The sequence below is a fragment of the Carassius carassius genome, chromosome 42 (assembly GCF_963082965.1).
Source record: "Carassius carassius chromosome 42, fCarCar2.1, whole genome shotgun sequence".
NCBI lineage: Eukaryota > Metazoa > Chordata > Actinopteri > Cypriniformes > Cyprinidae > Carassius > Carassius carassius.
The window spans coordinates 15,212,364-15,236,963 of NC_081796.1; the positions used below are offsets into that span (position 1 = coordinate 15,212,364).

At 37.0% G+C, this 24,600-nt stretch overlaps 1 protein-coding gene across 1 annotated transcript; it reads right to left on the reverse strand.

Annotated features, from left to right (window-relative positions):
- Window positions 1-891: 891 nt before the first annotated feature.
- Window positions 892-22,493, reverse strand: LOC132123797 (cullin-1-like). Its single transcript, XM_059534448.1, has 22 exons — window positions 22,345-22,493; window positions 12,732-13,059; window positions 8,826-9,003; window positions 8,268-8,435; window positions 7,494-7,544; window positions 7,289-7,379; window positions 6,948-7,111; window positions 6,690-6,852; window positions 6,450-6,580; window positions 5,872-5,979; window positions 5,682-5,788; window positions 5,261-5,309; window positions 3,754-3,885; window positions 3,539-3,656; window positions 3,351-3,427; window positions 3,095-3,226; window positions 2,708-2,800; window positions 2,252-2,299; window positions 1,998-2,080; window positions 1,732-1,837; window positions 1,536-1,649; window positions 892-1,451 (listed from the first exon to the last, which is right to left on the reverse strand). Exons 2-22 carry the CDS (start codon window positions 12,869-12,871, stop codon window positions 1,371-1,373), a joined length of 2,334 nt encoding a protein of 777 aa, XP_059390431.1. The 5' UTR covers window positions 12,872-13,059; window positions 22,345-22,493; the 3' UTR covers window positions 892-1,370.
- Between the last annotated feature and the right edge of the window lie 2,107 nt (window positions 22,494-24,600).

Sequence of the window (24,600 nt, forward strand, 5' to 3'; positions counted from 1 at the left end):
AATTTCACATTTAAAACTGGCTGTACGTTTGTAATGCAACAACATATATCATACAGTCCCCACCGTTTTAAGGTTTGTTCATGGAAACCAAAGCCACGGTCACTGCTTTGCATGTTAATCTCTTCAGAACTATGTTGCAGAGGTATTAAGTGCATCCGGTGGTGCCAATGCAGTTGCTGTAAAAACAAAACGACTTGATTCATGTAAGGAGGAGTAGACTCAGTATCATATTATTGTGGTGCCTTGACATGTAAAGAACACTGAATGGATTGTTGAATTAGATTTCCTAAACTGTTGGTGTACTCAAATTGTTGTATGCATGAACAAAGGTTTCAAATGGAGTGGAATCAGGTAACACTTCATTCCTTACTGTACATTCATTTTTATTCAGACAGTTGCAGCTATGAACTTTAGACGTCACTAAATGTAAAGAGATTGGATTAAGGTGCTGTTCTCATCCCTGGTTACGTGAAAACAATCATTTTTTCTGAACATGGGATATTGTTAAATCAAAGCAATAATACCAGTCCCTATTTATTTGTAAGCGTATAAACAAGATTTATAATTTATTGATGGCTATCGTTTGCTGTGATTTGTCTAGTGAATATTAGGGGTTGTCACTTAAGGGGTTGATCGTTTTGTTTTGCTCATTTTAATCCATATTACTCCTCCTGAACCTGTTGCTTCCCTCTTGTTTCTACTCTTTCTTTGAGATGTTTTTGACCACTCCATCTCCATGTGTTCAAGGTGCTGTTGAATTGTTTACAGGGACTTGTTAAATGTGATTAAATAAACGTTGAAAATAATTGTCTGCTGTACTGTGTAAGCTAGAAATTCAGCTCAGCCACTTGATCAAGAATATAAATGAGAAAATCTAGCATTGAGAACGCATAAAGAAAAATTAAGTTTATTCATGACAATTATAAAATGAACTGCACTATACAAACATTCTCGTGGCTGGCAACAAAGCAACTCTAAACTGCCGGTCAGAAATGAGTATACTTTACCTCTCAGTTATAGGTATTTTGGTCTGCAACCAACAGCCTTTTTCTTTATCTGTCAGCTTTCCAAAAGTAATTATAATTACATATTAAATTAATCAGCATTATGTATTTTCATAATGATAGTCATTAGCATGCAACCCTGACTCTGGGTCCCACTATGAGCATAGTTTAATGTTCAATATTTACACATTAAAAAGCAAATGGCAATCCTGAGCATCTTAAGGGCATAAAGACAAAGACCGGCCGCTTTAGCAGTCTGGGTTTAAAGGGAAAAGTCCAGTGTCACATTGTCCTACTCGGCAATAATGACTCGAGATCTTTAAGAGAGAATCCTCTGTCTGGGTTTTTATTCTTCAAAGGACACTGTTAGGCCAAGTAACTGTAAGTGTCTTTTTCCCCATCCACACGTTCCAGGTATTCCTTCTCTATCAAAATGTCAATGCATTTCTGAAAAACAAATAAGTCACATTTTAATATTTCAAATGAATGCTTCTTAAGTACTCGAATTGCAGCGCGCTACAGTCCTGTTACCTTAATGACAGGAACACGAGGTTTGAATCGTGAGGAAAGTTGGTTCAGCACTTCGGCCAAAAGCTGCTGGTGCTTTAAAACTTTCCTCATCTTCATGATTCTCACGATAGCCGCCTGTACACAACATCATAAGACAGACAGACTCTAAAGAATATTTTATTTCAACTTCAAGGGATTGTTCGTTTATTTTTATTACCTGTATGAGGAGCTTTCTGTCTTCCTCAATATTCTTGTGTGTCGTCTCCTGCTCTTGTTTCTGCTCTGTCTTCATTGGCACATTGATATTCACCCGTAACTTCTTACTGCACACAAACAGGAGAGTGTAGATAGGCAGATGACAAATGTACAATCTTAACAATATTTAGAAATATTAGTATGTACTATTTTTTAAATGTTGCTGAAAGTCAATTATTAGTGTATACTGTGCAGATCGATCATGAAACAGTAAGAAAATGCATTTACTTCTTATAGCCCAAGAAAAGTTTGATTAGTGTGTCAGGCTTGAAGTCCATTTCATCTATATTTGCGTTCTCATTTTCCAAGACCTACAAAAACAAAACAAAAAAAAGTCGTCAATCATTTTTTTTGTTTTTAGAAATTTAAGATAAATATAATAGTAGTACTCTCAAAAACTCTCAAAAAACTGCAAATATAAATTGCACTGATGTTGAAAGACATTTATAGGATCCTATAAGCAACTAGTTTTCAACACTTACCAGCAACTTTGATTTCAACAGGATTTGCAAGACCTGAACCAAAATATCCTGTAAAATGCAAAAAAACATTAAATGAGGAAAACATAAAAACAAAACGCACACACAAAAACTAAAATGCATTGCTAAAATTACTAATTTTTACAATGTTTTAAATAAACATTCTGTTTAAAATATCAGTCTCTGTAATAAGATATTTCAGGTGGAATAAAAATAATTGATAGTTAATTAGATGAATCTTTTTAGTTTTTTCACCCAACCTTGTCAAAAATGACAGGCCTTTTAAAAAAAAAATCTTATCAAATTAAATACTTGTGATTTTTAACATAGACAAAGTCACTGTTTCTGCTATGGTTTCCTTTTCCAAGTATGAATTTAATATGAGATGGAGATCATAGTTTACTGATTGACTAATGTGAATGCTGTTAAGGGGATATAAAGCAATGGCACTGCACTCACTATTTTGATCCGTGTACTGTCGGCCAGTTGCTGGACAGTGTAGATGTTCTCTGTGTTGAACTGGAGCAGGATGGCCATCTGGAAGGTGGAGGCCTGCGGGGACACGACACAAACACATGCTGACACTTGTGCCATCCGAGTCCTACAACCTTCTTAAAGCGCAGGTCATATGGCATTTTAAACTATCCTAATATTGTGTTGGAGTCCCCTCGATTATGCAAATGTGTTACCTTGTGGTACATGGGTAACAGGCAGAAGATTCGAAAATATGACGACTCATTAAGACGAAACGCCTAAAAAAAACCCCTATGAAACCCCATTTGACCTGCTCTTTAATGAGTCCCAGAACATGCTATGAACTACCACTGACATGAAGACGACACAAACCTGCAGAGTGTATCTGTTCTTGAAGCAGCTGGTGACCAGCTCCCCTTTGGAAAGCTGGTAAAGCCATGTCAACTTCCGCCCGCTATGTCTACTTCCATAAAAAGCTGTGAATCTTTGGTAACTGCGCTCCAACTGTGAAAAACAAAGGCGTTGAAAAACTATCATCAACTGGAAGTGTAATCACACATTATTCTCAGCTCGTGGAAGGGTGTGAAGGCTTTGGAAAATTACAGGGTTAAGCATCTGAGCATCTCACCTCAGATGGTAAAGCGAATGTGCAAGACTGTTGGAACGGCCACGAGCCAGAGCTCAGAACCTGGATACTGAAATCCACTGCAAGACAGACGGAGCCGGATTATGATCAGTAATGAACGCATGCCTGTTAAATTATAAACACTCTCAGATAACAAACAAACAGGAGAAATCAATGTATGAAACACTAACAGTCCAAAGGCTCTGAGTTTGAAAGGTGCTTTTTGAATTGCTCATTCAAGTCTTTGCTGACGCCGATGTCCTGAAACATGCGCTGTAGTTTGGAGGTGTACTCGAAACCACATGCTTGCTGAGGTTGGACAGAAGAAAAAAAAGTGTTTAGCATCTATTAGAGATAAATGAAAAAGCAGTGAAGTGATCCATTTTCACTAAACAAGTGCACAGACCTTGAGTTTGGAGATCATGCTGGCCTCGGCGTCGTCGCTGGCACTGTTCTGGTGCACCAGTCTTTTGGCCAGCATCTTGGCATAGAACTTCTGGAACACATCTTTATCCTCAATATACTTGAAAACCACCATCTGATGATGAAGGATGTTGGAGAATTTAATCAGTCATACATTCACATTAAATTAATTAAATGTGTACTGTATGTTTAAAGTGCACAATGTGCAGATCACATCAATAGGAGAATGAAAGCAATAATCAATCTCTTTCTTGACACGTTCTTTGACCAGGCAGACAAAAGTCAATTATGTTTGTGCATTAATTAGAATTATGCAAAATGTAAAAAAAAAATAAAAATATTTTTTTTGATGATATAAGAAACGTCAAATAACCAAAATACATGTCAAATGGCTGGTGCATACTGAACCAATACTAATGTTTGAAACATTTGTTGCATACCTTGAACTTCTGCTTTATTTTATATATATATATATATATATATATATATACATATATATTACACACACATATATATATATATATATATATATATATATATATATATATATATATATATATATATATATATATATATATATATATATATTACACACACACATATATACATATATATATATATATATATATACATACACACACATGGAATTATGCATTATATATATATATATATATATATATATATATATACATATACATATATATATACATACATACATATATACATACATACATACATATATACATACATACATACAATGCAGTACATCAGGAATTCCAAGACTTCAAATTGCGATTAGTGAAAACAATCGTCGACCAAAAACACTAACAGGGGTAACACGCTGATCTGAAAAAACCCGTCTAATGTGTCTGCTGCCATTTCTCAGTGTCTGTTTGGTGTGGTGCGGCGCTCTTAATTTTCTTTTAGTAATTCAGAATTTAGTCATTTCTTTAAGAGAAATCAGGATTAGTGTCTGTGATTATTAAACAATATGAAGACTGCTATTAGTAGTTGGCATGCTCTACATGTCTCAAGCAAGCGTGATGCTCTATTTTCAGCATCTACCTTTTCACTTCACATAAAGACACTACACATAACTTCATCTCCAGAGCTGCTCTGAGAGTCATTTCACAAGCATTTCATTCGATAAAAACATCATCAAATAGAGCACAGAAAACCAAAGTTCTTTATACACAGATATACATTACTAATTCTAATAATATCTTTATTTATATATATATATATATATATATATATATATACACACACACACACACACACACACACACACACACACACTTGTACAAAAAAAATATTCTGGGAAGAAAGAAAAAAACACCTTACTCGATATGGTTGCATTTAACAACACATTAATAAATGGAGCAAACATTAATAACTAAAGTGTTATGAATTCAAGTAAGAGATCCCTGACACACTAAAGGACTTTTCACATCTGATCTGTAATCTCAGTGGAGGACAGTGAAACTCACCACTTGGTTGAGAGTATCTTCTAGCTCAGCCTCCTCTGGATTCTTTGAACTAAATGAAACACACACTCGGTATAATCATCTGTGTTATGTGGATTCCTGGAACTGCTGAACACTTAAAGCAGACAAGCTTTCCTAGACAGTTACAATATCAAATTTCATCTTACAGCTTGTGCACTGGAATATTTTTTGGTGGAATTTCACATTTAGGATCTTTTTAATGACGTTTTCCTAAAAGAAGCAGCTTCTTTTTAATTTTTCGGTCAGAATACTGTATTCAAATATTCAAGCCTCAAATCCTTGAACATAAACCGATGTGTTTGCAATAACGTACCAGACATTCACTGGATTTCATTGTCATTTCTGGCTGACGAATTAGAGATTCACATGTTAACAGAACGGGAAAATGAATAAGGCAATTCACCTCTTCTTCAGTAAGGAGTCACAGTATCGGGCCAGAAGCTCAGGAGATTTGCTAGAGGACTGCGCCATCTTTGTTACCGCATTATTATTAATGAATCTTCCACAGGCCTGCAGAGCAGCACAGATCACAGTGGGAAAGTTACACCATAAACACTATAGCTCAAAACGGACTTTTAACATAGATCACAAACCTTATCGAGTGCTGCCACAAACCCAGCATCGTTATTGAATGCAGACATGACTAGAGCATTGTATTTCTTGTGAACATCCAAGATCGTCTGCACGTACATTTTGGGATCCTGAAAACAAGTAGTGGCAGTTCAACCTCTGATCAAATTAAGAGATTACAGGAACGGCATTGGAACAGATATACCAGAAAACACATATCCAAAGGTATCCACTATTGACAGAGTTAAATATTTCTGGGTCTGGCGTCAGCAAAGGGGTACTTGATTTCTACTGAATGGCTTACATAAAGCAATTTTGAGTCATATCTTTGAAACACAACTGTGTATAGCCAGAAGACAGAACATTTTGCCAAGAGCCTAGTTAGACAAATAACTATTGTCATATTGTCATGGTAAGAATAGACCTGTTATACAATGAAGTGAGGGTCCAAGTTCAGGAAATTCAGGTTTCGCACAGGTTTGACACCGTTTTGGACAAGTTATATCAATGACATTTTTAATTCCTCTCCAAAGCAGCTGCTACAGGCCAAAAATATTGTGTCTACACTGTCACTGTGGCATTATGCTGTAACATGACTCACATTGAGTGCCGAGTCTCCACACTTCCCGATGGCAGCCAGCCCTTGATTATGAATGTGGGACTCCAAGAGTTTCTTGAGCTCGCCCAATCCGTCCGTAATCCGGGAAACAAGGTTATACATCCGACCAAGATCTGTAATCACACACAACATGTACTGACAGTCAGACGAAGTGTGCTATTATGCATGTTTGTAGTCTCAGAGAATATTCTGCTTGATTGAAGGTGACACTGCAGCGCTGACCTTCATTTTTATCAGCGTCTAGAAGGTTCTGGAACTCAGTGTGGAAGATCTCCAGGTGTTTCTCGATGAGGACCTGCTCACACTTGCGAGCCAGCTCGTCTTGTGTGCTCTCGTGGAGATACACCTGTACCCGCCGCTGCTCCTCCAGCAACCGTGCCTCTGCCTGCGGACGTAAGAAACGTAACAAAACCAAATTTCCCATAAAATCCACAGCAATTTACATTATAATGTCCGACTTGAATTTGAACTCTGGTTTACCTTTTTCATGTATTCAGTAACAGGGTTTTGCTGGAGGAACTCTGTGCTTTCCCGTGTGTAGAAGCGATCTGTGTCAGCCAAAAACTGTGTCTCAAAGTAGTCCTTGTAAACTGCTAATGTCGGCCCCTTCAAAAACGCATCATCCTCATTCCAGCCCAACTCAACTGGAAAAGACAAATCAAATCTCAACATGAGGCTTCAAAGGTCCAGACACCCAAACAACTCAGGAAACACACTTAAGGGACAACAGCTGGCTCAGCTCTATTAACGATAAAACAACTTCGGGCAAGTTTTCTGAGGCCAGCATAGGACAGATGTGAATGTAAGGCGGCCACACTCACCGTAGGACTGCACCACTCCACTGATGAGTCTGGTGTTTATGGTCTCGCCATTTCTCTCCTTCTCAATGAGTTTTAAAACAGCATTTGTCACCTGTTCAAAAGAAGAGACGGGGAATTTAAATTCCGATGAATATGTCTGATGAAAATATAAGAAACAAATATCGTACAAATAGGATATTATGAATTGCATAGAAACATAACTCACCTGCTTGTTCAGAGGTCTGAACAAACACTCTCTCCAAGTGACCAGAGCAAGCTGTGAAGGAGACACATTATTAGAAATGATTAGATTACGGTTTCTTACAGCAATGAGACATAAGCCTACTGCTTTAATATGATAAAAAACGATTTAATAAGTAATAAGATTAGTTTTTATGATAATAAAAACTACAATTATTATAAACTACAAAAATCTAAATGATAAAAACACTAACAACAACGATTTATAATTATAAATATCATATCATTATTATTATTAAACAATTTTTCTGCCAAACTTGATTGATTTAGTAATGCTCAACTAATGTTTTAGTGCCAATGCACCAAGATATTAAATTTATCATGCTGATATCTGCAGAAAAACTGTATTTTGCGCGATATAGATTGTCAACTATATTAAATTATATAAATGTAAAAAGCAAACAGAAGCATTTTGCTGTCTACTATTTAGAATGTATTGAATTTTCAATAGACCAATAAATCACCAAATGACACACAGATCGCACATCATTACAACAACACCGTATTATCACACAACCCAGACTGTTGGCAGAAATATAAAAACTCAAGTAAAGTACAGATACTCACAAAAAATACTGAAGAACTGTAACCAAGTATTAATACTTTGTTACATTACACCACTGGCTATAAATATAGCTAAACTACAAGACAGTATAGCCATTAATCCACGTTTTATCAACACAATGTGTGGAAAGGTAAAAGGAATCTACGAATCAAGGGCATGTGCCGTTTCTTTTACCGAGTAGATTTCATGAATTCCTTTCCGGCCCTCATCACACTCTCGGCGCACCCAGTGTCTGTTGAGGTAAGCACAGATCCCATTTAACACTTTACTGGAGAAGCGATAGTCCTCCCACTGCTGCGTGTAGAACTTCAGAACGTTCTCATCCATCAGGTCCTCTCCAGCCTGCCAGACACAGACAAATGGAGGAGAGAAACAGGAGAAGAAGTGAGGACTGGAGAAGTGACAACAACTCACACTCTTATCTATTATATCGAGGCAAAATATAAATAAATAAATAAAACACCTTCCTAAAATGTGTATTACTCAGTACAACAAACCATATCAATAGCTAAAACTAAATGCAAAAAAACCGTGTCTGTAATATTAAAAAACAAATCCAAAAGAAATAAATACAATTCCAATATTCAACATTAATAACAGAATTAACAACAGAAGTAGCATATAATGTCCAATTAGATAATCGTTCAAGTTCTTTCAGCTGCTTTAAATACTTATTAAAAATTGCCTTAACATGACACCAATGCATCACGCCATCACACTGTAGGCTATTACCTTGAGAAGGTTCATCAGGTAGCTCCTCAGAAACTCTTTCAGTCTTTTGTAGAGTTCAAGTCCAACAAACTGTGCCCCGCCAGGTGTGGCTGGTTTTTTGGAGGGTTTGGAGGGGGGGATGCCAGCACCCCTGGCCTGGTTAGACTGGTGCACGCTGGTACAGTAGTTATATACATGTCTGAACGGTAGGTTAAAGTCTTAAGATTGATTGTAAATGAGTAAAAGATGACAGACAGCTTTCAAAACAGATATATTAGCACAGGACACTATACCGTAATGCTGATGCTTTGGATTTCAGATGCCAAGCAACTTTACCTTTGTAGATGAATTAGTATACAAAAATTAATAAAAATACGTGAATTACGTCAGGAACTTATATGAAAAGCATAAATGCAAAGTCTCACTCTCCTGCACATAATAACAAGATATTTTTAAACAAATGTGAACTTTTTCCAAGAAGCTTAAAACATCTAATATCAAAGCCATAGGTCAGCTCCTCAATATTAAACAAGAATGAGCTAACAGTCTCAGTGCTCAAACCCTTGAGAAAACTTCTGTTTTAATAGACTGATCTACAACCCGAATTCCGGAAAAGTTGGGACGTTTTTTAAATTTTAATAAAATGAAAACTAAAAGACTTTCAAATCACATGAGCCAATATTTTATTCACAATAGAACATAGATAACATAGCAAATGTTTAAACTGAGAAAGTTTACAATTTTATGCACAAAATGAGCTCATTTCAATTTTGATTTCTGCTACAGGTCTCAAAATAGTTGGGACGGGGCATGTTTACCATGGTGTAGCATCTCCTTTTCTTTTCAAAACAGTTTGAAGACGTCTGGGCATTGAGGCTATGAGTTGCTGGAGTTTTGCTGTTGGAATTTGGTCCCATTCTTGCCTTATATAGATTTCCAGCTGCTGAAGAGTTCGTGGTCATCTTTGACGTATTTTTCGTTTAATGATGCGCCAAATGTTCTCTATAGGTGAAAGATCTGGACTGCAGGCAGGCCAGCTTAGCACCCGGACTCTTCTACAACGAAGCCATGCTGTTGTTATAGCTGCAGTATGTGGTTTTGCATTGTCCTGCTGAAATAAACAAGGCCTTCCCTGAAATAGACGTTGTTTGGAGGGAAGCATATGTTGCTCTAAAACCTTTATATACCTTTCAGCATTCACAGAGCCTTCCAAAACATGCAAGCTGCCCATACCGTATGCACTTATGCACCCCCATACCATCAGAGATGCTGGCTTTTGAACTGAACGCTGATAACATGCTGGAAGGTCTCCCTCCTCTTTAGCCCGGAGGACACGGCGTCCGTGATTTCCAACAAGAATGTCAAATTTGGACTCGTCTGACCATAAAACACTATTCCACTTTGAAATAGTCCATTTTAAATTAGCCTTGGCCCACAGGACACGACGGCGCTTCTGGACCATGTTCACATATGGCTTCCTTTTTGCATGATAGAGCTTTAGTTGGCATCTGCTGATGGCACGGCGGATTGTGTTTACCGACAGTGGTTTCTGAAAGTATTCCTGGGCCCATTTAGTAATGTCATTGACACAATCATGCCGATGAGTGATGCAGTGTCATCTGAGAGCCCGAAGACCACGGGCATCCAATAAAGGTCTCCAGCCTTGTCCCTTACGCACAGAGATTTCTCCAGTTTCTCTGAATCTTTTGATGATGTTATGCACTGTAGATGATGAGATTTGCAAAGCCTTTGCAATTTGCCGTTGAGGAACATTGTTTTTAAAGTTTTCCACAATTTTTTTACGCAGTCTTTCACAGATTGGAGAGCCTCTGCCCATCTTTACTTCTGAGAGACTCTGCTTCTCTAAGACAAAGCTTTTATAGCTAATCATGTTACAGACCTGATATCAATTAACTTAATTAATCACTAGATGTTCTCCCAGCTGAATCTTTTCAAAACTGCTTGCTTTTTTAGCCATTTGTTGCCCCCGTGCCAACTTTTTTGAGACCTGTAGCAGGCATTAAATTTTAAATGAGCTAATTAAGTGGATAAAAGTGTAAATTTCTCAGTTTAAACATTTGCTATGTTATCTATGTTCTATTGTGAATAAAATATTGGCTCATGTGATTTGAAATTCCTTTAGTTTTCATTTTATTAAAATTTAAAAAACGTCCCAACTTTTCCGGAATTCGGGTTGTACTCTGACATGCAAGAAGCTGTCTAGAGAAACTCTTATGTTTCTCAAGACGGAAATAAGTAAACAATATTCCATGTCCACTACATGGGTGTGTAGTTATTGCAAGCGGTTATGTCTCATTGCAGTTGGTTAAAGGTCATGACCACATAACCTGTGATTACCAGACCTATTTAAATTGTTTTTCTGAGAGTCAAGTATCACACCTTTAACACTAACCGTGAGCTCCACTGTGCTGCAGTGACAAGCACTCTGACACTATAAACTACATGCTGAGACTCAGTTTCTGATCAGAGCAAAAGAAACCTGCACTAACAGCAGAAAGTTCTCTGGGTACACACAGGGCCACACACAGACAAATAAACCGCATCACTGGAGATGCAGAGGAGAATGACAGCTGTGGGCGGCAGATGAAACTGAGTAATTACGTCCCGGTGTTTGATGTGGCACTAGTGGGTGAAATGCAAAACTACAAATTTGAAAACGGACAAATGTCCTTGTCAAACTTAATTTCCCAGACAAAAACTGCTTTGAAAAGCTCTAAAGTGGAACACACATGAGCTGGGAGACGCCCGGGATTATAAAAGGGCCAAATCCAATTCATAACCCCATGCACTTTCATTTTGCATTGTTTTGCTATTCATTAAGAAATATGGCTCATCATTTCATGGTGAAAAAATGTAATGACTTCTAAAGCCACATTGTTATGTCTTTTTAATGAAACAATAATCTAATGTAATATAATTCTCGGCAAGTACAGGTTTAAGTCATTCTATGGTTTAATTAATATAGACAGATCAATAATTAGTTTGTCTAATATTGTTTAAAGGCATTCACATTTTTTTAAAGTAGCTTTCAGAAATGAAAAAGGCCATTCTCTGACAAGAAAAAAATGTGTATCTTAGCAATAAGACAAAACGTGAAAATAAATGAAATTTAAAAATTGAACAATTGATTACAAAGTAATTTTGCATACCATGCAATTAATCTGTTTTAAGTCAATCGAGAACTAATTTGAACTGATGTAACTTTTTTTTTTTTTTTATAAATAGCAAACAGGCCAGCTAAAACTATAATATGCATTCAATCAACAACAACAACAACAAAAAAAGAAGTAAATTGCTATGAAGCTAATTTAAAATGGCACGTCCCACTCAATAATTTAATGTTGTGTAATATTAAAGAACGATTAATCAGCACCCCACATATTGCAAAAAAAGATTCATTGCCTTTAGTGTAGAGGTGTATAAAGCACAGCGAACACAGAAGTCACTTTCAAACCAAGCAGTTTTCTGAAGGTCAACAAGGCAAATACACTCGATTAAGCAAAATCTGCAAAAGGAAATTTTCACCCACACAAAACACCCGACCTCACAGCTTCCCACTAATATGACTGGATTTCCTCTGTGAAATTTCACCAAACAACCTATTGGGCCTGAGTTCAACTTATAAATCCCAGCTTCAGAAAAAAAAGTTGAAGTACTTTTGCACTGCACATTATTATCACTCATCATAGCAATATCAAACACTGCCTTCCATTACACAACCCTGCATACCTTCCAATCACTTGCACATTAATGAAACAAGCAATACAATGTATACTTCAGCAACCCAAACCATTTTGGGGATTTGACTCATAAGCCGAGGTCTTATCCTCATTACAAGCACAAAATTCAATATAAAGCCTTTCGGTGTGCTGGCCACTTTAATCTCCATTCATCGTTTCAAGATACGTATAGAGTTCCATGTAGCGTGCCTTAGCCATGCTCTGGCGTGTATAGACCTGCTGTATTCCTGCTCTCAGGTCATCCCAGATCTGGTCCAGCCCAATCTGTTTGAGCCCGTGGGTGTTCTGGCCCCTGTTGGATGACATTGTCTCTGTGCCGGTCTGCTCGCGTCAGATAAATCCTCTCTTCTCCCCGTTCTGCTCCAGAACACTGCTGCTTCACTTGTAGTCCACCATGCTGGAGAGCATTTAGACAGGATTCAGGGATGAGTACTGCTCCACCTCACAGATGGTGCTGCAGGCTGATCTAGGGTTACAGCAGAGTCCAAATACTTCTGTGAGAGCAAACAAGAAAAGCATTGACATTAAATAACTACACTTATTTCTGCTTTTTTCAAAAAGTGCAATATAAAAGTAACCACAAACAGGGAATATTGTTATTCATTATGATGGTTACAATGACAACAGCAGGTTATGCATGGAGTTATGTTTGACATCCAGTAATAGCATTTACAGGCGTTAAACAGGGCAGAACTAAAAATTATCGTGTATGAAAATACAAAAGCAAGAGTCAGAGATATTTAAAGAGATAATTCATTACTGACAAGATGGTCTTTTAACAAAAGTTGACTGTATAAGCAGTAGATTACATTTATTTAATTGGTGCAACATGACAAGATAAAACAAGAGCAAACATCCATAATATAAAGGGTTCGATCAGAATATCCATGAGCAAGGATACAAAAATGCAGAAGTACAATCTGCAGCTTTCGCAAAAGCCCTGGAGCTGTTAAAAGTTTTTTTTTCATAGTTTGGCTGGTCCTGCGACTTATAGTCAGGTGCGACTTATTTATCAAAATTAATTTGACATGAACCAAGAGAAATAAACCAAGAGAAAACATTACCGTCTACAGCCGCCAGAGGGCACTCTATGCTGCTCAGTGCTTCTGTAGTCTACCACTGAGCAGCATAGAGCGCCCTCTCGCGGCTGTAGACGGTAATGTTTTCTCTTGGTTCTTGGTTCTAAATCAGGGGTGGGGAACGTTGATCCTAGAGGGCCTGTGTTCCTGCAGAGTTTAGCTCCAACCCTGAAAAAGAAAAACCTACCTGTATCCTGAAGACTTTGATTAGCTTGTTCAGGTGTGTTTGATTAGGGTTGGAGCTAAACTCTGCAGGGACCTGTTCTAAATGAATGCGACTTAAAGTCCAGTGCGACTTATATATGTTTTTTACTCATGACGTATTTTTAGACTGATGTGACTTATACTCAGGTGCGACTTATAGTCCGAAAAATACGGTATGTGAAAATCATCTTGTTTACTCACAGAAAACAATATATTGATTTAAATTTTCTAAGACACTTTTTGTTGGTAAAAGTAATATGCGAGTAGTCATCAACTATCATGAATATCGTTGTGATTTACACCGGAGAAGAAAAAGACCCGCATAATGAGCTGCTTAATGAGCCTCTCAGTCATCTGTGCCACTGAGAGGGAGGAGTTACAAGAAAGAATGTGAGAACAAAATAAATCTATATAATTTTAATGTTTGTAGTTTATTTAGAATATATTTAATTATCCCACAACAATTTAATATTCACATGTGAGTGCAGTTAAACAGTTTATTAGGAACAATCAAAGCTGACTTTCAAACTGAATTTTTTGCATCATTACTCCAGTCACACAATCCTTCAGAAATCCTTTTAACAATCAGATTTTCTACAAAAAAAAAAAACATTGTTATTATTATCATTATTATTAATGTTGAAAAGAGCTGAGAATATTTTTTCAGTTTTTTTCTTTTTTGTTTGGGATAAATTGAAAGAAAAGCATTGTTTGTTACATTTGTTAGGGTTACATTTATTTATTACATTTATATTATTTACATCAAACTTTTGAATGGTAGTGTATGTTGTTATTGAAACTTCATAATTTTTCGCTTGATTATCCATTTAGTCAGGAATTATAGTTTGGAAAAAGTCTAACTAGTAAAATGTTTACACGTTATGTGAAAACTAGTACAAGTATATATATAAATAAAAAGAGACTTACTCATGTTTATGATCTCTGCTGAATAAAGTGCTTCATTCTTTTTTTCCAAATCTCAAATCCTCAACCACATCTTATCTTTTTGGGGTGAATTATGTCTTATTCCTCTCATCGCGAAGCAAACAGTAAAATAAAAGAACTTGAAGAACAGTCTCGCTGTGTTGTCTTCTGTTATGGGCGTATTCAAGCCGCGCGCTTCAGTTTGAATCTGAATAGCGCGTTCAGCGCGGGGGCGTGGTCACATTAGATATAATGAAGGGAGATGTGAAAAACGGACATTGCGTTGTTTTCATATGGATTACTTGATCACAGAATATTTGTTTTCGGCAGCACTTTAGTTTAAAAGTAGACATGTCAAGCTTTCTATAGATATCTCTCTCATGTCTCTTCGTTGAGTATTCACGGAGTTACAGTTCATTTTAATGACGCGTGTCTAAATGAAGATCAGCGCAGACAAAGGCTGCAGACAGCACACCTTGTTTGTTATCTTTATTTTATAAAGGCACAAAGTTTTGTTGTTATTATGTCTGTATACAAAAAAAGTAGACCCTTTACAGATTTGATTGATGTATTGCTCTTATTTGTACGATTAAAACTGAAAGTGTAATTTAAGTTCTCCAGAGAGAGTTGATTAAAAAAGTAAACCTAACAGGAGACTCATGGGAAACTAAGCATCATTCCAGCAGAGCTTATGTGAAGTGACAAGCGTTGGGTCAGTGTTATATTTAGCAGCGTGTCTGACTGCTGCGTGTTGAGGAGCAGAAGATATGAATCTGGGGTGCGTTACCCGTACAACGATGCCACTCGCTGGTTTAACTACCATAGTACGATGCATCTTTAAAGAAATCAACTAGCTAGTCACTACTGTTTCCCGAAACCATAGTACCTGTGTCGCAGATCCATCGTTCAAACTACGCTGGTTTGAGCTTTCGTTCTTCTTCTTCTTCGATCTAAAGGCAGACGGGAGACATGAGCACATACCGCCACCTTCAGTAATTTGGTTTTATTTTATCTTTTCTTCGACTCGAATTACGCTTTTGAAATGATGTTACGTAGGAGTCGAGTAATAACGAATCATTCATTTGTTTTTTGCAATACATTATATACACACGGAGTTAAAAATGTGCTCTTTTCTGATCTCAATGTCAATAATTTCACAATTTCATATACATACTATTTCTTAGGCTATTTAGCTAATACTGATATAGGCTACTTTTTTAACTGTGGTGTACTGTTGTGGACACCTGATGCTTATTGTGCAAAATTTTTTCTATTTAAGTCTCCTTGCCATTCTGCCATGTGTTAATGAAAATTAGCCGAAAACCCCAATTTTCAAAGCATGAAATTGCAGTTCTTTTGGAGGAGGGGGAAAATAATTAAGTCCAGCTATTTTCAAAGCTGCAAAACAGCATTACAAATGCTGACAAAAATAAAATCTGTGCAGAAATCACTCAAAAAAATAAAATGCTGGCTATGGATATGAACAAAGCCCAGAAGTCAGGAATAATGGAGGGACTTTGCAATTGTGACAAAACGGAGGGCTACGGCACGTAAGAGGGAAGCAAACAAGACTGATGGGGTATCAATACAGTTCCTCCTCTCCCTCAGAGGAAGAGAAAGTTTTAGCCATCCTGGGGCCTGTTGCAATGGAAGGATCCTTGGAGGTATACATTTGCATCAACCAGGCCTTTGCCTTCAAAGTTCAGGCCTCCAACATCAGGCCCTCTCCAGTCTGGCCCTCCTTAAAAAAAAAAAAAAAAAAAAAAAAAAAAAAAAAAAAGAAAAAAAAAAAAAAAAAAAACAGAAAAAAAAAAAAAAAAAAACAGGGAAGTCGTGGCCTAATGGTTAGAGAGTCGGACTCCCAATCGAAAGGTTGTGAGTTCGAGTCCCGGGCTGGCAGGAATTGTGGGTGGGGGGAGTGCATGTACAGTTCTCTCTCCACCTTCAATACCACGACTTAGGTGCCCTTGAGCAAGGCATCGAACCCCCAACTGCTCCCCGGGCGCCGCAGCATAAATGGCTGCCCACTGCTCCGGGTGTGTGCTCACAGTGTGTGTGTGTGTGTTCACTGCTCTGTGTGTGTGCATTTCGGATGGGTTAAATGCAGAGCACAAATTCTGAGTATGGGTCACCATACTTGGCTGAATGTCACTTCACTTCACTTCACTAACATCAGGCCCTCTCCAGTCTGGCCTTCCAACATCAGGACCTCTCCAGTCTGGCCCTTCAACATCAGGCCCTCTCCAGTCTGGCCCTCCAACATCAGGCCCTCCAACATCAGGCCCTCTCCAGTCTGGCCCTTCAACATCAGGCCCTCTCCAGTCTGGCCCTCCAACATCAGGCCCTCTCCAGTCTGGCCCTCCAACATCAGGCCCTCTCCAGTCTGGCCCTCCAACATCAGGCCCTCTCCAGTCTGGCCCTCCAACATCAGGCCCTCTCCAGTCTGGCCCTCCAACATCAGGCCCTCTCCAGTCTGGCCCTCCAACATCAGGCTAGGGCTGGGCGATATATCGAATATTAGCGATAATATCAGAATAATTTTGACGACGATGTACAATTTGAATATATCGGGAATATCGAATATTTCAAATTCAAGCATACTTTCCCAAAAGAACGCAAGGATACATTTTCTGCCCGGTGTTTGCTTATTTTAAGCAATCTGGCAACAATGCGCATGAGCTCACTCCTCATTGCGGAAGAGCCGCCGACGATAATCTGAAAACACTAACAAGCTGGAATTGAGCGATCTAATGAAAGCGTCGTTCAGCCGGTCTGTGTTCTGTCTTGAGATCTCAACTGTATTGTTTGCGTTTGTGATCACAAAATAAATGCACTTACTCGACCGCTGATGTTTGAATAGAGAAACATAGGCTATGGCCATTTGGAATTACTATTGGGAAATTTCACTGATATGTTTACCAGTTTCCATAATATAGACAGAGAAAATGCAAGTATAACAAGTCTTTGGTATTCATTTATATATATTTATATATAAGAAATAGCTATGTGCTTCAGCAACTAGCTCCCCATCTAAGAGGGTTTTTAGTGTCAGTAGGAACATAGTTTCATGCCACAGAGCTTCTCTTAAAACCACAGACAGTTGACAGACTTGTGTTCTTAGCTTAAAAACTTGTTAAAAAAATTAAAATAAAATACTTATCCCAGTTGCATAGTTTAAATTGTGAATTGCATGCACTAAAAAGTTGACAGAATGCACTTTCTGTAACTGTTACTTAATTTGCACTGCTTCAGTTACACATAGGCCTACATGTATTCATTTAATAAAAAGCAGTAAGTGATCTCTTGGTCTAGATTTTTTAACTGCTTAAATTAGCTGTTTAATCTAAATGTTTTTTTTTTATGGGCAAAAGAAAATCATGTTTCATTTTTTATTATTTAAATGCAAATGCAAACATATCGAGATATATATCGAATATCGTAAAAGATTTGACAATATCGAGATATCAATTTTTTTCTGCATATCGCCCAGCCCTACATCAGGCCCTCTCCAGTCTGGCCCTTCAACATCAGGCCCCCTCCTGCCTGGTCCTCTAACATCAGGCTTCATATCTTCAGAGGGCAATAAGAAGAAACATTGCTTTAAATTCAGTTGTTAACTACACTCCATTATTATGCTGTTGGAAATTTCTGGAGGTGGTGGGTGATGGAAGCACACACGACTCTTTTGTGTGAGCCACTTCTGCAGTTTGCAGGTGGCTGAAGAGGATGCATGGCTTTGGTGATAGCTGGCTGCTGGGAGACAGAGGATATCTTCTTCACCCATACCTCCTGTCACCTATGCAGCATCCAGCCACCATTGCAGTTTAAACCATTTATTTAATCTGACATAACATCTGTTAAATATTTGGTTTATTTGCTGATATGCATTAAATGAACACTTAAAAACACGCACAAAAAAATAATTTTGCAAACAATGTCTATACTGTGTCTGTCTGTCTCTCTCTATATATATATATATATACGTACATACACAAACACATTTGTAGAGAGTATTCTATTTTATAATTCTGTAAAAACAACAAAATCTCTCACATATTTATACATTTTTGTTACTTTATTTTGGTACATTCATTTACTATAAAATTACTTTGATTTGAGTGTTAACATTTTATATAAGTGAAAACCTCTAACACACTGTTTTACCAATATTGTTATATGACAAATATGTCTTTTGGAATGTTTTTACAAAGGTAACTCACTCGTCAAACTCACCGTTTCTTCGCACAAACGAAATGATGCGGCTGTGTTCCAATCGGCATGATTAATGCTTTCAGAGGGCACTTCGAAGGGAGAATAATTGCGAGGGCCGCGTTGCTATATAGTTTCAAACTGCATTTGTAATAAAAATAAAGAAGGCGAATTAGGTAATAAACTTTAACCACAACTTTAAGTCTTTTAAATCATTCAAAGTGGATGGTGAAATCGTCTAAAGGAATTAGGGCATAGGGTCGATAACTCTGAATAGAACACAGCCCAGGTGCGGCGCAATCAACGACGTCGACACAGCAAACTAACGTCGAACTATGCTTCTAACCACAGGTCAAAAGCTTATGGACTTATGCATCAAAACTAGGGCTGGGACAACGCGTCGAGGTCATCGATGAATCGACGCAAAAAATACGTCGACGCAAAATATGCGCATCGATTCGTCGACCTGTTTTTATTTCTCTAAAAAACGTTTGCAAAACGTTTACCTTATATGCGCTTAATATACGCGATGGCCGGATCAACATTCTGTCCAACGTTATATAACCAATCCAGGGGTTTTTCTGCATTGATCTTTTTTTTTGGCGGCTGTCAAAGCCTTATTTGACGGTGAGTGACAGTGACAGGGCGCGTACGAGAGAGAGCCCCGGCTGCGCACGCACTCACAGTCTTCAAACAACACGAGCGCTTCTTGCTCTCTCCCTCCCTTGTGCATATTAATCAAAATCATTAAACACGATAGAAAAAGGGCGAAACACCAAAGTTTCACGCGCGCTCGCGCTCTCACAGTCTTCAAACTACACGAGCGCTTCTTGCTCTCTCCCTCCCTTGTGCATATTAACCAAAATCATTAGACACGATAGAAAAAGGGCGGAACGCCAAAGTTTCACGTGGAGCATTCTGAGATTTTTTTTCTCCATGACAGGCTGCTGGCTCCCACTGTTAATTTTTTTTTTGTTTTTGTAAAAGCACTCTCTGTATTAGCTTAAAGCCCTCAAGTTTACATTTACATACTGTATTCTTTCAATTGCTCTAAACAAGTATTTTTGGGGTGACCTTTTTTATTATTTTTTATTAATAAGTTGTTGTTATTTTCATCTGAAAGAACTTCTTTTTTCAGTAAGCTAGGCCCTATGTGTTCAGTAAGCTTGTTTCAGTAAGCTATGTGTTTTCAAGGTTTCAAGGTTTTATTGATTGCTATCTCTATACAAGTGCAAAGTAATGCATTCTTAGTCAGTCTTTTATTTTGTAATTTTAAGAGCAATAAACATATATTGCAATGTTAAGGAATTTATGTTTTTTTTTCATTCAGATATGTAAATCAACATGTATAAATTGTTAGTAGTCAATTAATGGGGAGATAATCGAAATCAAATCGGTCTGAAAAATTAATCATTAGATTAATCGATGCATCGAAAAAATAATCGCTAGATTAATCGTTTAAAAAATAATCGTTTATCCCAGCCCTAATCAAAACATGTGACCAGCAGGACTGGGTTTAGCTGGGTTTTTAATAGCATTTGCCACATTGTTCTTTCTAATGCTTATTGTTTCTATAGCCAGCAGAACCAACTCTAGCAATTAATATACGTGTGAGACCAATATATGTCTAAGTTATTTAAAATCATCTGTGTGATAAAATGTAGCTGTGAGGATTCAGATAGACATAAAGTCATATTTAGATGTAGCTGCTAAATTAAAAGGTTTTTTTTCCTGTATAAATCAAGAAAAGAAATATCCCATCACTGACCCAGAGAGTGAGAAGTTTTACATCAGGGGATAAATAAACAAGATGGTCACACCGTCACCGTTTTCTATACCCACTGTATGAGAGATGTAACAGTTGAAGAGGACAATGACTTTTAATGCTTCTTCGCTCCACTACACACATATACAAACACAACTTTACGATATAGGTTGTGTGTAATCTTATCTTTTAGCCTCTGTAAGTGGGACAGCTCTTAACCGCAGTAATAGTCATTCATTACCCGTACTATTTCAGTACTTTTAAGGCAGTGCATTAAACTCAAGAGCATTGCCTGATCACTGTGGGGCTAACTGTGTGTAACTGCTTGAGCTTGGCTACATTTAATCTTATTATTTCAGCCATAGCAAGGCTAGACTCCCTGACCCACATTCATCAGTGGGATATTTCCATGAAATCAAACATGTGATCTGTAGGTTGTCAAAATTTCAACAATTACAGTAAAAGTCATGGTAAAATCACTTTCTTCTGTGGAGACATTCTGAAAAATGTTGGTAATTAAATACTTTTGATTACTATTAGCTTCCATTACATGGGGAAAAGTCATACAGGTTTGAAAAGATTGACAGAATTTTCACTTTTTCCTGAACTATCCCTTTAAACGTGCACTAAATCAAGCATTTTCCATGACCGACTCAAAACTTAAAGCCAGCTGCCTAAGAAGGACATTAGACACTGAATACTTTTCTTTATCTGTCAGCTTATTCATCATAAGCTTGAACATAACATTGTTTTATGAGTGACAAAAATTTATAATAATTAGGCTACTTCTTGTAGAGTAATATATGCAAACTGACTACAAAAAACAATCACAAATCTACATGACTATGATGACAGTTTCGGCTGTAAATCAATTCATGTAAGTTACTACATCTACTGATCTTTTTTGACATCTTTGCCAATAAAGCAAGCCAATATTAGCATGACTCATTTACCATCCTCTTAGAAAAACTTTCTAATTTCATAAGGAAACATACCATATGAGGGTTGGGAATCTTTCAAACAAAACCAATTCTGGGTCTCTGAAAAACATCTGAGTTTCCTACCTAGTTGAAAGCATTTTGGCCAAACAATGTTGTCTAGGTCGGTATCTGAGACAGCACAATTCATGTGAATCTGTGTAAATGACTGTTCACTCTTCAGTCGGCCTCAGCTTTAGGTCGTAATCATAGACTTGACCAAGAAGAGCATGCTAACATTTTAAATATACAATGCGTGTTAATTCCATGCCTATTTGGGGTAACGTTAGTGTTTTTCTAAACAATATCAATACATTAGCAATGCTAGGTAGCAGCTCGCTAGCTTCAGGTAAGTTACACTGGCAAACTGAGAACTATTAAGACATATTAAGACCAAATAAACAACTGACATAAAAACATGACCTAAAAATGAGGCAAACAACATTTGCTATCAACGTACTGCTATAATACGACGAAGCTTTTGAGATATTGATGTAATATGGCTAACGTTACCGATTCATTAAGTCGTTTGTAACAGCCCAAAAAAACGATAAATGGACAAATATCGCCGTCTAGGTATATATCCAGCCAAACCAGGTATGGAATGATATTCAATCTTACCCGTGTCTGTTTCTAACGTCGAGCTGTGTGAGTTTGAGGCCCAATGCTGTCTGTGTACGACTGGAGATGATGATTGGGAATTCCGTGTAGAGCGAGAGAAGCGTCATACGCCACAGCTCAGAGAAATACAGCGACCTCTAGTGTTCACATACGAGAATGTCCTGGTGACCATAATATCAAACTGTGCCAACCAAAAATGATCAATTATCACATTTCCCCACTCATTAATGTATTTTAACTTATTTCTTTGTTATTTATTTTTTAAACACCCCCACTACATCAAAATTTGTCAATTTATTCCTTTCATGGCTGTTTTTTTTATAAAATTAAATTAAATGTATGCATTTAGCAGATGCTTTTATCCAAAGCAACTTACAGTGCATTCATGCTAACATTTTTTACCTAACATGTGCTCCTTTTTTATTTGTCTTGTATCGCTTGGCTCTTTTGTGAAACTCATTTTCTACAATGAATTCACTATAAAGTGCACTTTGATAATCCAGAGCCTTCTCAAGCTCCTAGTACACCCAGTGGTTTAATGTCCATATTGTGATATAATCATTGAATGCATATTGTTAAAATACAATGTCCTCTACTTCACATTACACAAAATTCTACAAGTATACAGTATATATGATAATGTTTTTAAGTACTATTGAGTGTCTAAAAATGTTTTATGTTGCTCATATCTAATAATTATAAAATATCTACGACATTTATTTATTAATTTATTGAAAATGCATCAATATAAAGACATTTGAAAGGAAACGGATGGATTTCATTGCACAGATCCCAACCAGTCATAACCCAAATTAAAATACATAGCACATTTTATATTTTATTTAATTTCCGCAGGAATAACAATATTGATTATTATGTTTAGGTTTGTTCATTTTACATATAGAAAACTCCACATTTGGTTTTAAACATTTACATAAACACTTCTGGCTTAAAACATTCTCATCAAACACCTTATTGTTTTCTGCACTGGTTTTCGGTTTCATACTCTCTCACATAGACTGATTTCCCCTGTGTTTTTCTGATTGTTGATTCAGAAACTTTGACTTTAGCTAAGGCAAGACAATCTTGCAGTTCTTTGGGTGTTATTTCTGGTTTCTTTGTGACTTCCTTGATTATTTTACGTTCAGCCTCTGTAGAGATTTTCAACGGCCGACCACTTCTGGGAAGATTCAGAACTGTTCCAAGTGTTTTTTATTTGCAGATTATTGATCTGATTGTGGATCGGTGGAGTCCTGCTGTAATCTTTGAAATGGACTTGTAACCCTTACCAGATTTATGGTAAGAAATTATCTTTTTTTTTTTTTATATCTTCTGCAATTTCACCTGATCGTGCCATATTTGCAGACCCTTTGTGCTGGTAGCTTCATGTCTATTTAATGGCTAAGGAGTAGTGCTTGCAGTCTTCAGATGGAGTTGCAGGATGATGTCCAACCACTTCAGCAAGGTATCTGTGAAAAAGCTAACTTTTCACTTGAATTTCCAAAAAATAAAATATTTAACACTGGTGACTGCATAATTGCTGGTTTTGGTGAAACAAGACAGGTTTAGAAATATAGCACATTTCATTCACAATCATAATTCAAAGTTTTAAGTCAAACATGCTCGAGCATTTGGCAACATTACAAGACCACAACTGAAATAAAATATTTTCAGTGCATGTAAATTTTAATTATTTTCTACAAGATACACTGGTGCCATTTTACATAATATATTTAATCTTACCTGTGATCTTACCTGGAACTTCTAGGGCAGAATACATCGTTTTGTTTAATGATATGATGTATTTAGTAATTTAATTAGATGAATACAATGAAAAACATAAGCAACCTGCAAACATTTCTCTGAAACACTATGGCTTCCCGTATGTTGCTGCAACTATTCACCACAAAGGGGCAATATTTTGCACTAAATGGATTAGAAAAGATATTTTACAGTGTTCCTATCAGTGCATGGATTTTAAAACATTTCATAAGGAACAATAGCAGTCTTGCATTGGTTCACTGACATTAATGCAGCCTGTATTGTAAAATCAATCTTGAGAGAGATCAAAATAAGAATTAGACTATATGGAACTGGTTGAGAACATTGTTTATTGATGCAAAAACTAGAAAGACCATTTCTTAACGCAGGGATACATTTCCTCGTGTAATAACTGGTAGCAGTACAAGCCAAAATATGCATTTATGTACAGTACTGTAAAAAATGTTTGAACCACAGTGAGAGCCATCTCTAAAT

Coding starts and splice junctions, on each gene's coding strand:
- LOC132123797 (XM_059534448.1), bottom strand. CDS start 12,871: ATGTCATCCAACAGGGGCCAGAACACCCACGGGCTCAAACAGATTGGG. Junction 6,853..6,947: donor TTACTGAATACATGAAAAAG/GTAAACCAGAGT, acceptor TTACGTCCGCAG/GCAGAGGCACGGTTGCTGGA. Junction 1,452..1,535: donor CTCGTGTTCCTGTCATTAAG/GTAACAGGACTG, acceptor TTTGTTTTTCAG/AAATGCATTGACATTTTGAT.